At 40.3% G+C, this 16137-nt stretch overlaps 1 protein-coding gene across 2 annotated transcripts in view; it reads left to right on the plus strand.

Annotated features, from left to right (window-relative positions):
* Positions 1-16137, plus strand: part of grik5 (glutamate receptor, ionotropic, kainate 5) — a 459142-nt gene that overhangs the window by 350990 nt on the left and 92015 nt on the right. For both annotated transcript variants that reach the window (XM_062063911.1, XM_062063910.1), the window contains one exon: positions 4444-4622. In XM_062063911.1, the coding sequence (XP_061919895.1) occupies positions 4444-4622 (179 nt within the window). The remainder of the gene's footprint in view (positions 1-4443; positions 4623-16137) is intronic.

Below are 16137 nucleotides of genomic sequence, written 5' to 3' on the forward strand. Positions count from 1 at the left end.
ATTAACACATTACCGTAAAATATCAAATAATATTATTTAGCTCGTTCACGTAAGAGACTAGACGTATAAGATTTCATGGGATTTGGCGATTAGGAGTGACATTGTTTGGTAAACGTTAGGGGTGTGGTAAACAATCGATTCGAATTCGAATCGCGATTCTCACGTTGTGCGATTCAGAATCGATTCTCATTTTTAAAAAATCGATTTAAAAAAAATATATATATATATAATTTTTTTTTCTTTTCTTTCTTTCTTTTAGTTTATTTCGAACATGAACACATTTACATCATAATACATCACACAATTTCATATCATTTCATTTACATCATGCCCGAAAAGGAGTAGGAAGAAGCAAAGCTTATTTAACCCTACCCCTTTCCCACTTCAAAGCATTTACAATTATATAAAATCATTCACTGACCTTTTTATATAATAAAATAACATCTATGAATTAGTATATACAACAGTTTGTAATATGTAATTAATTAATTCAGTCATTATTAACATACTGAGATGAAGAATATTTTCATTTAAATTAATCAATCCAACAAAACAATACACAGCAATACCATAACAATGCAATCCAATTCCAAAACCAAACCCGACCCAGCAACACTCAGAACTGCAATAAACAGAGCAATTGAGAGGAGACACAAACACCACACAGAACAAACCAAAAGTAGTGAAACAAAAATGAATATTATCAACAACAGTATCAATATTAGTTGCAATTTCAACATAGCAGTGATTTAAAATCCCTCGTTGACATTATCATTAGACATTTATAAAAATAAATGTTAAAAAAGAACAATTATGTCACAGTGGCTTACACTTGCATCACATCTCATAAGCTTGACAACACACTGTGTCCAATATTTTCACAAAGATAAAATAAGTCATATTTTTGGTTCATTTAATAGTTAAAACAAATTTACATTATTGCAATCAGTTGATAAAACATTGTCCTTTACAATTATAAAAGCTTTTTACAAAAAAGGTGGGAAAAAATCGATTCGAATTCAAATTGCCATTCTCACGTTGTATGATTCAGTATCAATTCTCATTTTTCAAAAATCAATTTTCTTCCCCCGCTCCGGCAATGTGTATGTGCCTTCTGGGCTACCGTAGGTATTGCGCAATAAGCAGCGTTGCTACCTGGTGGCTAGCTAGTACTAAGGGGAGTGTACAGTGTAGTGTTGTTGTGTTGCAGCTAAAACGCAGGTTCAAAGAAGTAGACACAGAGCAGCCTAAAGAAATACAACCGCCTCCACGGGCTTTGAAAGCAAACGTTTGGAGACACTTTGGATGTTACCGTGGCAAGAAAGGGCTTGACATGACTCATGCAATTTGCAGACTTTGCAACGCTAAAGTTAAGTATTTTGGGAATACTTCAAATCCCCGCGCTCACTTGGACAGACACCACCCACAGTTATCAGAGGAAAAGGATCATCCACTAACACCACCGGCAGGAAAATTGGGTTTGGTTTTGAAATTGTATTGCATTATTATGGTATTGTTGTGTATTGTTTTCATTTAAAAAAATAAATAAAAAATCGATTTTGAATCGAATCGTGACCCCAAGAATCGATTCTGAATCGAATAGATTTTATGTTAGAGTGTTTTACTTGTTTTAAGGGCTTTGGTCCTAAATGATGTCAGTAAGATATTACAGCTTGTTGCTGAGATTTGATGACCTACACTACCGTTCAAAAGTTTGGGGTCACCCAAACAATTTTGTGGAATAGCCTTCATTTCTAAGAACAAGAATAGACTGTCGAGTTTCAGATTAAAGTTCTCTTTTTCTGGCCATTTTGAGCGTTTAATTGACCCCACAAATGTGATGCTCCAGAAACTCAATCTGCTCAAAGGAAGGTCAGTTTTGTAGCTTCTGTAACGAGCTAAAGTGTTTTCAGATGTGTGAACATGATTGCACATGGGTTTTCTAATCATCATTTAGCCTTCTGAGCCAATGAGCAAACACATTGTACCATTAGAACACTGGAGTGATAGTTGCTGGAAATGGGCCTCTATACACCTATGTAGATATTGCACCAAAAAGCAGACATTTGCAGCTAGAATAGTCATTTACCACATTAGCAATGTATAGAGTGTATTTCTTTAAAGTTAAGACTAGTTTAAAGTTATCTTCATTGAAAAGTACAGTGCTTTTCCTTCAAAAATAAGGACATTCCAATGTGACCCCAAACTTTTGAACGGTAGTGTATATTGAGTAAAACATGCTTGAAACTAGAATATCAACTGTTGCAAAGCTGTGTCATCAACACTCACGAGTATAAAACTATTTTTTGAAAGTAATAATTTCTTACTTCAAGCATGGAAAAAAAAAAAAATCATGTTTCCGCGCGCATATCATGTCAAAATAATGGCACTAGCATTTGCTTAATTTAAGAATATTTTTCAACATATTGAGCAAAAAGGTCTCTTTTTTTTCTACCAAGAAAAGTGCACTTATTAGTGAGAATATACTTATTTTAAGGTATTTTGGGGTTCATTGAGGTTAGCTAATTTTACTTGTTTTGGAAAGTCTTGACAAGCCGAATTTTCTTGTTCTATTGGCAGATAATTTTGCTTAGTTCAAATAAAATACCCCTCATTTTTGTATTTTTTTTTTCTTGTTTTTGTAACACTGACTTTTTGCAGTGTGGTCTCACAAAAAAAAGCCAAAGAAGAAGCTAAACACAAGGTTATTCCCTCTGAGAGCTTTAGAGGCAGATTTGTCCAAAAAATGTTGTTCTAATCCAGAACAGTCTAAGACAGGGGTGGGCAATTAATTTTTACCGGGGGCCGCATGAGCAACCCGAGCACTGCTGGAGGGCCACATCGACAATATTTAATTAAATTTTGCTCAATATTATTTTTGATATATACCGTAAGATAAATAATAATAATAATTAATAATAATAATAATACTTCAACATAGTGTATGTAACAGCATTCCATGACTAATATAAATAAATTAACATTAATAATGAATGACAGTAAAATAAGCACACGTATGACTGAGGAGTCATAGTGTAACTTTGTGTGATGTTTGAGTTGTCCGACTTTTTGTGTGGCCATAAACGCACCAGTGGTTTAGTGGTATGCGTGTTGGTGACAGATGACAAGTTGGTTTTGGCCTGGTTTGTACGGCAGAAAATGACTAGTTTTTCGAGATAGAAGTGTTTTACTTATGTTTTTGGTGTGGTTATGTCCGAATATAAACAGTTTTGCTCAATAAAGTGATCGATATAATTCCTGGCCTCGAAGCATCTCGATAGACGTTACAATAATTGAACGGTGTTCAATTGAACGGTGTTGACGAACACCGTTAGGGCCGCTTGTTGTCACTGTCACTCAAAGTTGCATTGCAAAATTACACAGAATAAATATGTTCATTTTGTTTAGAATTCAGATGGGATTTGATTTGGTGCGCGGCATATATTTGCTGCGCGCAGCAGACGCTTGAGCAGTGCGCAATTGCGCAGGCACGCACCTTAGAGGGAACGTTGCTTGGCAGTCCATGTCTTGTTGGAAACACGCCATTCTTCATCAACTTTTCTCTTTTTAGCGTCTCGGGTGTAAACCGTGCATCACTTGTCGCTGCATGTGCACCTTCACTCGCAGGTTACACACTGACACACGCCCATAAATAATAATTTTCAAAATAAAAGCAGCACAGTTGTATTGCGCGCACGACATAGATGTTTTTTCAACTTTATTTTGTAATTAATGATTGCAGCTGTTCACATTCACTCACAATCACACACACGCATATGCCACACGGAAGTAATACAAATAACGATTTTCAAAACAAAAGCAGCACCGTTGTATTGCACACTCGACATAGATACTTTTTAAAATTTATTTTGTAATTTATAATTGGCCTCACGCGGGCCGGACAGGGACGCACAAAGGGCCGGATGCGGCCCGCGGGCCGCAGAATGCCCAGGTCTGGTCTAAGAGATGGTCAGACATTTAACTGTAATTTTGAACGTTAAATGCTATTTTAAAATTGGCAACAATTGCATTATGCAGCATGAAAATGATGTCAATTAAAGGCAAGCATCTCTTTGGTTGCCATGGTGACTTTCATGACCCGACGCCTGTCTTTTGTCCGTTTGTATTTGCTCCCGCGTCCTACAAAGTCAATTGCACTCCACAGTTGAACAAAAGGCCTGGAGGAAAAGAAACAAAACCCAAAAATAAAACAGTGGCCTCTAGGTGAGGGTAAAAAAAATAGAGGCTCGAAGTCAAATAATGAAATGTATTATGTGCAACGTATGAAGAGCGATTCAACTAGAAGCACAACTCAGCCGAGGTTGTCACACATATAACCCGGTGATATATGAGCATTTTTAACAGTCCCTGCAAGGCGTCTGCCTGGCGTCTGCTGATAGAGACATTGATATGCAGACTGACTCCCGTGTTGCTCTGCCCCAGGCCTGCTGAGATTGGAGGAACTGGTGCGTCGCTTTCTCATCTCCCGCGAGACACTGTCAGTCAGGATGCTGGATGACAACCTGGACCCAACCCCGCTGCTGAAGGAGATACGTGACGACAAAGTCGCCACCATCATCATCGACGCCAACGCCTCCGTCTCCTACCTCATCCTCAAGAAGGTCAGACCTCTCCGCGTACATTACATATTAAACATGCACTTGTTGCCGCTCCGGGGATGTGTCGGTTTTTCCTTTCAAAATACTAATTGTTGTCCTGGGAAGTTCGGAAAAAGCACACCGTCCAAACTCGACGGGCTAACATTTTAATGTTTTTCTTGGCATGTGGTTGTGGCTTTATCAAACAGGTAAACAGACTGTCGAATATATATTGTTTAAAGGGGAACTGCACTTATTTTGGAATTTGGCCTATTTTCAATCCTTATGAGAATAATTCTAATTAAAGCTGCAAGCAGCGTTGGTCGGGTCCGCATTTTGGCAGGTCCTAATTAGATCGCAATTTCCGCCAGTCCTGATGTGTGTAAAAAGTTTGGTGAGTTTTGAAGTATTTTAAGGGGGTCAAATTACAGCGCAAAGAGGCAAAAATTAGTGTTTTTATGAAACTTTTGTTTTGAAGGGGTGATTGCCAACTTCCTGTTGATTTTTGCTGAAGGATGTCAGTGTATTAAATGTAGCTCTAAGTCAGACCTACATAGAGGTTTTTGTTGCATGTCTCTACGATATTCGTACTGGGAGTTAGAGGAAGTTGTGTCTGTGTTTTTTTCCTAGGTGCTGCGGCACAGTGGTTCTTTTCTTTGAAGGCTCGTAAAATCAAAACCGTAGCACTTATTAAAACGCTTCCATCAACTTTTAATCAGAAGGGTTCAATCTGCACGTCCCACTGGGAGGAGGCCCCGCGGCAGGCCAAGGACCAGATGGGGGGATTACATCTCCTCTCTGGCCTGGGAACGCTTCGGGATTCCCCAGGAGGAAGTCGCAAATGTTGCTCTGGAGAGGGAAGTCTGGGGGTCTTTGCTGGAGCTGCTGTCCCCGCGACCCGATTCCGGATAAGCGGTTGAAGATGGATGGATGGGTTCAATCTCTCTACTGTAGTATTTTGAAGCTGAAACGACAAACGCGCTCAGAGAAGATAATGTTTGATGTTAGGTGACCGGTTTGAACAAAAAGTTAGTTTTGAAGGAGGGATTGCAAACGTCCTGTTGATTTTTGCTGAAGGATGTCAATCTATGAAATGTAGGTCTAAGTGAGACCTACGTAGAGGCCTTTGTTTCATGTCTCTAAGACGTTCCTACCGGAAGTTAAAAGCAGTTTTGTCGGAGTTTTCCTTCTGAGGAGCAGTTTTGTCTCTGTTTTATTCAAAAATTGCGCTAGAGCGCAATTTTTAGTTTTGGGGTTCGGTTTTTTTTTTAGATCGCAATTTGCACCAGTCCCGATGTGTGTAAAAAGTTAGGTGAGTTTTGAAGTATTTTAAGGGGGTCAAATTACAGCTCAAAGAGGCAAAAATTAGTGTTTTTAGTCATTTTTTGTGTTGAAGGGGAAATTGCCAACTTCCTGTAGGTTTTTGCCCGAGGATGTGAAATTATGAATTGTAGGTCTAAGTGAGACCTACATACAGGTTTTTGTTTCATGTCTCTATAACCTTCCTCGTGGGAGTTACAGGCAGTTTTTTTTTGTTTTATTCCTAGGGGGCGCTAGAGCGCAATTTTCAATTTTTGGTTGTTTTTTTTTTTTTTACTAAAGTGTGCTGTCCCAGTTTTTCTATGTGTGTATAAAGTTTGGTGAGTTTTGAAGCATGTTAAGGGGGGCAAAGTCGTGCGCAAAGCTGCGGAATAATAATCAACCTTACAATTTCAATAGGTTCCTTTGTACCTGTACAAAGGACTCCCTGTGGGAGTCCTTTGTACAGGGTACATGCGAACCCTAATTAGTAATAATCGGCTCGTACTAGGTGGCTAACAATGCATCCAAAAACTGCCAACATTACTTCATTTACATTCTGTAACCTGTATAATAACCAATCTGTGGCAACATTATTGTAAGAGCGCACACTGAGGAACTCTTTTTCTAGCGGTTGATAAATGCTTTAAAATGTAATATCGGAAATAATCAGTATCGGTTTCAACCTCCCGATATTCCCGGTAGACTCCCGAATTTCAGAGCCCCTCCCGAAAATCCCCCTCTACAACCTGTCGTCACGTCCGGAGCGACTTTTACACACACACACGTGAATGCAATGCATACTTGGTCAACAGCCATACAGGTCACACTGAGGGTGGACGTATAAAGAACTTTAAAGGCCTACTGAAAGCCACTACTACCGACCACGCAGTCTGATAGTTTATATATCAATGATGAAATCTTAACATTGCAACACATGCCAATACGGCCGGGTTAACTTATAAAGTGACTTTTAAAACTCCCCGGGAAATATCCGGCTGAAACGTCGCGGTATGATGACGTATGCGCGTGACGAAGTCAGAGTAACGGAAGTTATGGTACCCGTAGAATCCTATACAAAAAGCTCTGTTTTCATTTCCTAATTCCACAGTATTTTGGACATCTTTTGCAATTTGTTTAATGAACAATGAAGGCTGCAAAGAAGACAGTTGTAGGTGGGATCGGTGTATTAGCAGCGGACTACAGCAACACAACCAGGAGGACTTTGTTGGAGCGCTAGCCGCGCTAGCCGCCGACCTCACCTTGACTTCCTACGTCTCCGGGCCGCCAAACGCATCGGGTGAAGTCCTTCGTCCTTCTGCCGATCGCTGGAACGCAGGTGAGCACGGGTGTTGATGAGTAGATGAGGGCTGGCTGGCGTAGGTGGAGAGCTAATGTTTTTAGCATAGCTCTGTGAGGTCCCGTTGCTAAGTTAGCTTCAATGGCGTCGTTAGCACAGCATTGTTAACCTTCGCCAGCCTGGAAAGCATTAACCGTGTATTTACATGTCCACGGTTTAATAGTATTGTTGATTTTCTATCTATACTTCCAGTCAGGGGTTTATTTCTTTTGTTTCTATATGCAGTTAAAGCACGATGCTATCACGTTAGCTCGTAGCTAAAGCATTTCGCCGATGTATTGTCGTGGAGATAAAAGGCACTGAATGTCCATTTCGCGTTCTCGACTCTCATTTTCAAGAGGATATAGTATCCCAGGGGGTTTAAAATACAAATCCGTGATCCACAATAGAAAAAGGAGAGAGTGTGGAATCCAATGAGCCAGCTTGTACCTAAGTTACGGTCAGAGCGAAAAAAGATACGTCCATCACTGCCTCTCAAGTCATTCACTGTAACGTTCCTCATCTACGAATCTTTCATCCTCGCTCAAATTAATGGGGTAATCATCACTTTCTCGGTCCGAATCTCTCTCGCTCCATTGTAAACAACGGGGAATTGTGAGGAATACTAGCTCCTGTGACGTCACGCTACTTCCGCTACAGGCAAGGCTTTTTTTTATTCAGCGAGCAACAGTTGCGAACTTTATCGTCGATTTTCTCTATTAAATCCTTTCAGCAAAAATATGGCAATATCGCGAAATGATCAAGTATGACACATAGAATGGATCTGCTATTCCCGTTTAAATTTAAAAAAAATCATTTCAGTAGGCCTTTAACACTGTTACAAATATGCGCCACACTGTGAAGCCACACCAAACAAGAATGACAAAAACCCCCCGCCCCCACTTCTCATCTGTGTGCCTTCATTGTTTTTGTAGCTGTTGTTTTGAGGCATGTTTAAAAAAAAATAATGCACCTTGTGAAAGTCAAAGTATAGTATTTCCCATAGTTGAATGAATGATCTTTATTTGTCATTGTGCATGTACAGGTACAGGTCCAACGAAATTTAGGTTGCTTCCCTAAGGTGCTTTGCATTTTTTTAAAAAAGAAGAAACCACACAATATACAGAAACAACACAATATACACAATATGCAATATACAATATGGCCTAAGACCACTCTAAGTGGCAATGTAAAAAAAACGAGACAATAAAAAGTATAAAGTGACTAGTAAACTGACTAGAGGAGTAATGCTGGTTCCCAGTGTGCTGAGGGGGTGGGAGTCAGCATTTCCTACCTCCTTGTAGTGGGTATCAGGATTATCTCAGGGAGAGCATGTCCCAAATTCCAAGCTGCTGTTTTGAGGCATGTTAAAAAAAACAGAAAACAGTATACTGAGTTTTTCACTTTTTTTTTTTACTTATTTGTTTATCATATTTCTCTTTTTTATTAAATTATGTGTTTTATCCTGTATATAATAAAACAAAAAGAGAAATCAAATAAATAGATAAATCCAAAAAAATGTGGGGAAAAATTAGTATACTGAGTTTTTCACATTTTTTTTTACTTATTTGTTTATCATATTTCTCTTTTTTATTAAATTGTGTTTTATCCTGTATATAATAAAACAAAAAGAGAAATCAAATAAATAGATAAATTCAAAAAAATGTGGGGGAAAATTGGTATACTGAGTTTTTCACATTTTTTTTTACTTATTTGTTTATCATATTTCTCTTTTTTATTATATTATGTGTGCGCACGCAATTTATTCATCAAATTCACCAAATAATAATCACAGCATCTTCCAAATTGCACATAATTACATAACAATATCACATTTCAAAGTCATTATTACAAACTAATGTTCATGACACATTAATTCCAATGCACAACAGAGCTTGATAATCGTGTCAGAGCCTGATTTAAAGCGTCAGGATCGCATCAAAGCATAATAAAGCGCAATAAAACGTATCAAAGCGTGATTTAAAGCATATCAAAGCGGCATCAAATGGTGAGGAACAGTAATTCGTCCCCCCAAAGCGGCAACTAATTTGTATCAGAGTGTATCAAAGCATAACATTACTTCGGAGATCGGGATATTCGTGGAAAAATTGACAAAAATGACGGCGCTTTGCTCGCCGCTTTAAAGCGGGGCAAGCGCCGTTGGTGTGAACCAGGCATAAGAATGACCAAAATACAGTAAATATTGTACATATTACATATTGTTATAAACATGTCTGTTACTATACTTGGAGGCTTTTGAAGTTGTTTAATAAAGCTTAGAAGGGTACAATGGTGACTCCCATTATCTGCATCTTGCAAGCGTTTTTTATCCTCTTTAGAATATTAAAAAAATAAATAAGAAATGTGTTTTCATGTCTCTAATAATGATTGTGAACAACAGGCAACATTTTAAACAAGTGCAGTTCCCCTTTAATAAAAAAAACCCATAGCTAAGGCACAGCGACAGGGTATGCTTACATTCCGCACTGCTCAACCAATGAGCAACCGGGTGTGATCTTCTTTAACGTATCTCCTTTTGGAGTAAAATCGCACCTAAATATTGTATTTTACACACATATTGGCGACACAACTCTATAAACCGCAGGTGTATACACTGAAACATGAAATATCTAAACAGGTGCTGTTTAAATATTAAACAAAGAGATATCGCTGTCTTTGTCGTCCTCCGACTTGAGGCCATCTTCTTCGGTGTCGGAGTAGAAAGGACTCGGGGTGGCTATCTCAGACCTTTTCTGGGCTTGTGCCGTCTTCTTCGGCGCGCGGCGGTCCAGCCTTTACGGGTCTGTTAGTGGTGGTGGATTTGCATTCCATACATTGGCTGTTTCCTATTTCGATTGATGGGTCGAGCGATTTTGGCTTTGGGGCTGTACATATCGTCGTGTCTTGATGAGGGTGAGTGCATAACACGGTTAAATAGCTGACTGAATAATTGTGTGAGTGCTGTGATTTCATGTGAACAATTTTATTGGTCACTGTGACCCGTTCAGCAATTTCATCCTTCCAAGAAACAAATATGGAATATAAATAAATCACGTAAGTAATAAAGATAAAAAAATAAGAATTGAAATAAACAGACTACTATCCAATAAAAACAATAAGCAATCCTGTAAAATATACAAAAAACTGTACAATATACAGAACAAAACAAGAGTACTGGGGTAATAAAGTAATGACAATCGGTGTCGGACGTATTGCACTCGAAGGGTAATATTGCAAGGATTTACACAACTCCCGTTGCCTCAACAGAGCAAAAAACATTACCAAGGACAGCACACACCCTGGCTTCCACCTGTTCCACCTGCTACCATCGGGCAGACGCTACAGGTGCATCAGAGCCAGAACAAACAGGCTCAGAGACAGCTTCTTTTTCACAGCTGTCACCATCCTGAACTCAAACTTATAATAAATGATTCACCCCTATACAATATCCTACCCCAATACCCTACTGTGCAATATTACCCTTCGAGTGCAATACGTCCGACTGATTGTCATTACTTTATTACTCCGGTACTCTTGTTTTGTTCTGTATATTGTACAGTTTTTTTGTATATTGTTTTGTATATTGTACAGGATTGCTTATTGTTTTTATTGGATAGTAGTCTGTTTATTTCAATTCTTAATTTTTATATTTATTACTTATGTGATTTATTTTTATTCCATATTTGTTTCCACTACCGCACCTTAAATTGGAGTCCTTAATCTCGTTATATGCAAATATAATGACAATAAAGTCCATTCTATTCTATTCTATTCTATTCTAATGTCACAAGGCTAAATTTATTTGCGGCTTGTGAACCTGTAAAAATTCCTAAATTCTCCGCAGAATTGCATAAAGCGCAGGGAAAAAAGTAGTGGCTTATCAGTAGGTGAAGCTCATTTTCAGAACTCTCTACACACGAGTACAGTCTCCAATAACGAATAAAAGATATGAAGGTGCTAGATTTTACACTAAAAACGTTACTTCGAGGATTGTAAAATTCTCCATATCAACTCGGAAAAACGGAATGAAACTTGAAAAATGCTCTGGCAGTGGTTTACATATCTCGTTTTCCTGTCATTGGAAAAGTGATTAAAGGCCTACTGAAATGAATTTTTTTATTTAAACGGGGATAGCAGATCCATTCTATGTGTCATACTTGATCATTTCGCGATATTGCCATATTTTTGCTGAAAGGATTTCGTAGAGAACATCGACGATAAAGTTCGTAACTTTTGGTCGCTGATAAAAAAAAGCCTTGCCTGTACCGGAAGTAGCGTGACGTCGCAGGTTGAAGGGCTCCTCACATTTCCCCATTGTTTACACCAGCAGCGAGAGAGATTCGGACCGAGAAAGCGACGATTACCCCATTAATTTGAGCGAGGATGAAAGATTTGTGGATGAGGAACGTCAGAGTGAAGGACTCGAGTGCAGTGCAGAACGTATCTTTTTTCGCTCTGACCGTAACTTAGGTAAAAGGGCTCATTGGATTCCACACTTTCTCCTTTTTCTATTGTGGATCCCGGATTTGTATTTTAAACCACCTCGGATACTATATCCTCTTGAAAATGAGAGTCGAGAACGCGAAATGGACATTCACAGTGACTTTTATCTCCACGACAATACATCGGTGAAGCACTTTAGCTACGGAGCTAACGTGATAGCATCGTGCTTGAATGCAGATAGAAACAAAAGAAATAAGCCCCCTGACTGGAAGGATAGACAGAGGATCAACAATACTACTATCAGGAGACACCGAACCAAACACTGGACCTGTCACTACACGGTTAATGCTGTGCCGCCTGTCGAAGCCTAGCAATGCTGTTGCTAACGACGCCATTGAAGCTAACTTAGCTACGGGACCTCGTCAGAGCTATGCTAAAAACATTAGCGCTCCACCTACGCCAGCCCTCATCTGCTCATCAACACCCGTGCTCACCTGCGTTCCAGCGATCGACGGCGCGACGATGGACTTCACCCGATCATCGATGCGGTCTGCGGCTAGCGTCGGATAGCGCGTCTGCTATCCAAGTCAAAGTCCTCCTGGTTGTGTTGCTGCAGCCAGCTGCTAATACACCGATCCTACCTACAGCTTTCTTCTTTGCAGTCTCCATTGTTCATTAAACAAATTGCAAAAGATTCACCAACACAGATGTCCAGAATACTGTGGAATTTTGCGATGAAAACAGAGCTGTTTGTATTGGGATACAATGTGTCCGAATACTTCCGTTTCAACCATTGACGTCACGCGCAGACGTCATCATACATAGACGTTTTCAGCCGGATATTTTGCGGAAAATTTTAAATGTCACTTTATAAGTTAACCCGGCCGTATTGGCATGCGTTGCAATGTTAAGATTTCATCATTGATATATAAACTATCAGACTGTGTGGTCGCTAGTAGTGGGTTTCAGTAGGCCTTTAAGCCTCCAGATCATCCAATCATTGCGCGGAAGCTCAGTGTCGAGGCCAGCCGAGGCCGAGCCCCCTTCTCATTCACTTCCATTGCAACAAGTGACTCTGTATTTCCTCATCAGCTGTAAGTGCATGTTTAAGGTGTTCAGAAGACCCAGCACCTCAAGTCAGGAAGTGTCTGATGATGTAATGCTGCTGATGCTCTGCTGATTCAATAATTGCAGACTTCCCGCTATCCCGAGATGCACTAACATCAGCACAAACACTGCGCTTGCAACTCTTCTACACCTCGCTTTTAACCGTAATTGTAGGGTTGTCCCGATACAAATATTTTAGTACCGGTACCAAAATGTATTTGAATACTTTTCGATATTTTTCTAAATAAAGGGGACCACAAAATGTCATTATTGGCTTTATTTTAACAAAAAAATCTGTCAGGAGTTGAACTTTCATATTCTCTTAAAGGCCTACTGAAAGCCACTACTAGCGACCACGCAGTCTGATAGTTTATATATCAATGATGAAATCTTAACATTGCAACACATGCCAATACAGCCGGGTTAAGGAGGACTTTGAGTTGGATAGCAGACGCGCTATCCAACGCTAGCCGCCGACCGCATCGATGATCGGGTGAAGTCCTTCGTCGCTCCGTCGATCACTGGAACGCAGGTGAGCACGGGTGTTGATGAGCAGATGAGGGCTGGCTGGCGTAGGTGGATAGCTAATGTTTTTAGCATAGCTCTGTGAGGTCCCGTAGCTAAGTTAGCTTCAATGGCGTCGTTAGCAACAGCATTGTTAAGCTTCGCCAGCCTGGAAAGCATTAACCGTGTATTTACATGTCCATGGTTTAATAGTATTGGTTATTTTCTGTCTATCCTTCCAGTCAGGGGTTTATTTCTTTTGTTTCTATCTGTAGTTAAGCCCGATGCTATCACGTTAGCTCCATAGCTAAAGTGCTTCGCCGATGTATTGTCGTGGAGATAAAAGTCACTGTGAATGTCCATTTCGCGTTCTCGACTCTCATTTTCAAGAGGATATAGTATCCGAGGTGGTTTAAAATACAAATCCGTGATCCACAATAGAAGAAGGAGAAAGTGTGGAATCCAATGAGCATTTTTACCTAAGTTACGGTCAGAGCGAAAAAAGATACGTCCATCACTGCACTCTAGTCCTTCACTCTCACGTTCCTCATCCACAAATCTTTCATCCTCGCTCAAATTAATGGGGTAATCATCACTTTCTCGGTCCGAATCTCTCTCGCTCCATTGTAAACAACGGGGAATTGTGAGGAATACTAGCTCCTGTGACGTCACGCTACTTCCGGTACAGGCAAGGCTTTTTTTTATCAGCGAGCAAAAGTTGCGAACTTTATCGTCGATTTTCTCTACTAAATCCTTCCATCCATCCATCTTACGTCCTGCACTGCACTCTAGTCCTTCACTCTCACGTTCCTCATCCACAAATCTTTCATCCTCGCTCAAATTAATGGGGTAATCGTCGCTTTCTCGGTCCGAATCGCTCTCGCTGCTGGTGTAAACAATGGGGAAATGTGAGGAACCTTTCAACCTGTGACGTCACGCTACTTCCGGTACAGGCAAGGCTTTTTTTTATCAGCGACCAAAAGTTGCGAACTTTATCGTCGATTTTCTCTACTAAATCCTTTCAGCAAAAATATGGCAATATCGCGAAATGATCAAGTATGACACATAGAATGGATCTGCTATCCCCGTTTAAATAAAAAAAATTCATTTCAGTAGGCCTTTAACAATCATTTATATTAATTAAAAATTATAGACCCTTTATTATAATCAGGCATGTGATTTTCCCGTCTATAGTCTGAAATCTGTCTTTGTTATCTCTGTAAAAATATACCATACCTGCCAACAACTACAGTTTTCCCATAATGAGTACGGTTTTCGATAATCCAGTGGTTAAAAACTACGGTTTGCCATTAAAAATGGTTAACTTAAAAATCGAACCTACGTAGCGAAGCAACTCCACGGGCAGGGGACAAAAGTGGCCTAGTGGTTAGAGTGCCCCCCCATAGATCGGTAGGTTGTGAGTTCAAACCCCGGCCGAGTCATACCAAAGATTATAAAAAATGGGACCCATTACCTCAGCATCAAGGGTTGGAATTGGGGGTTAAATCACCAAAAATTATTCCCGGGCGTGGCCACCGCTGCTGCTTACTGCTCCCCTCACCTCCCAGGGGGTGATCAAGGGTGATGGGTCAAATGCAGAGAATAATTTCGCCACACCTAGTGTGTGTGTGAGACAATCATTGGTACTTTAACTTTTAACTTAAAATATACAGGAAACATCAATGATGATTGGTTGGTTGACGTGTAAGAAATTCCATGATTGGTTGGTTGTTTACTACGATGAGTCACGAGTGGTTAAGATTAGGGCAAAACATTACGGACAAGCCAATCAGAGGCAAGATAGGGCGGGTCATGGAACCAGGAAGGGAAATCACAACAGACATCCCAAATGACGACGAGAGAGTCAGAGAAGAGAAGAGGGAATATTCAAGCGGGCGATTTATGTATTAAAAAAACTAGTGGAAGATGGCAGAGGGATTCTCTTCTTTAGATTTGTCTTTTAGCGATGTAGACCACGTCCAGGAAACCCACAGTGCATCTACTTGGCCACATTTGGACAAATGTATGCGTCTGGATAAAACATTCATTTGAGTTGTTTACCATGTAAGCCTAAATCAAAACTGCTCTCGGCATGGAAGAGGTGGAATACACATTTAAGAACACACATGATTGTGATGACTTTTGCTAGAGTATAGCCCAGACCTGGGCAAATTAAGGCCCGGGGGCCACATGCGGCCCGTTAAGCTTTTCATCCGGCCCGCCGGACATTCCCAAATCATTTTTTTAGATCTTTAAAGGCCTACTGAAAGCCACTACTACCGACCACGCAGTCTGATAGTTTATATATCAATGATGAAATCTTAACATTGCAACACATGCCAATACGGCCGGGTTAACTTATAAAGTGACATTTAAAACTTCCCGGGAAATATCCGGCTGAAACGTCGCTGTATGATGACGTATGCGCGTGGCGAAGCCAGAGTAACGGAAGTTATGGTACCCCGTAGAATCCTATACAAAAAGCTCTGTTTTCATTTCATAATTCCACAGTATTCTGGACATCTTTTGCAATTTGTTTAATGAGCAATGAAGGCTGCAAAGAAGACAGTTGTAGGTGGGATCGGTGTATTAGCAGCGGACTACAGCAACACAACCAGGAGGACTTTGTTGGAGCGCTAGCCGCGCTAGCCGCCGACCTCACCTTGACTTCCTACGTCTCCGGGCCGCCAAACGCATCGGGTGAAGTCCTTCGTCCTTCTGCCGATCGCTGGAACGCAGGTGAGCACGGGTGTTGATGAGTAGATGAGGGCTGGCTGGCGTAGGTGGAGAGCTAATGTTTTTAGCATAGCTCTGTGAGGTCCCGTTGCTAAGTTAGCTTCAATGGCG

The sequence above is a fragment of the Entelurus aequoreus genome, linkage group LG11 (genome assembly GCF_033978785.1).
Source record: "Entelurus aequoreus isolate RoL-2023_Sb linkage group LG11, RoL_Eaeq_v1.1, whole genome shotgun sequence".
NCBI lineage: Eukaryota > Metazoa > Chordata > Actinopteri > Syngnathiformes > Syngnathidae > Entelurus > Entelurus aequoreus.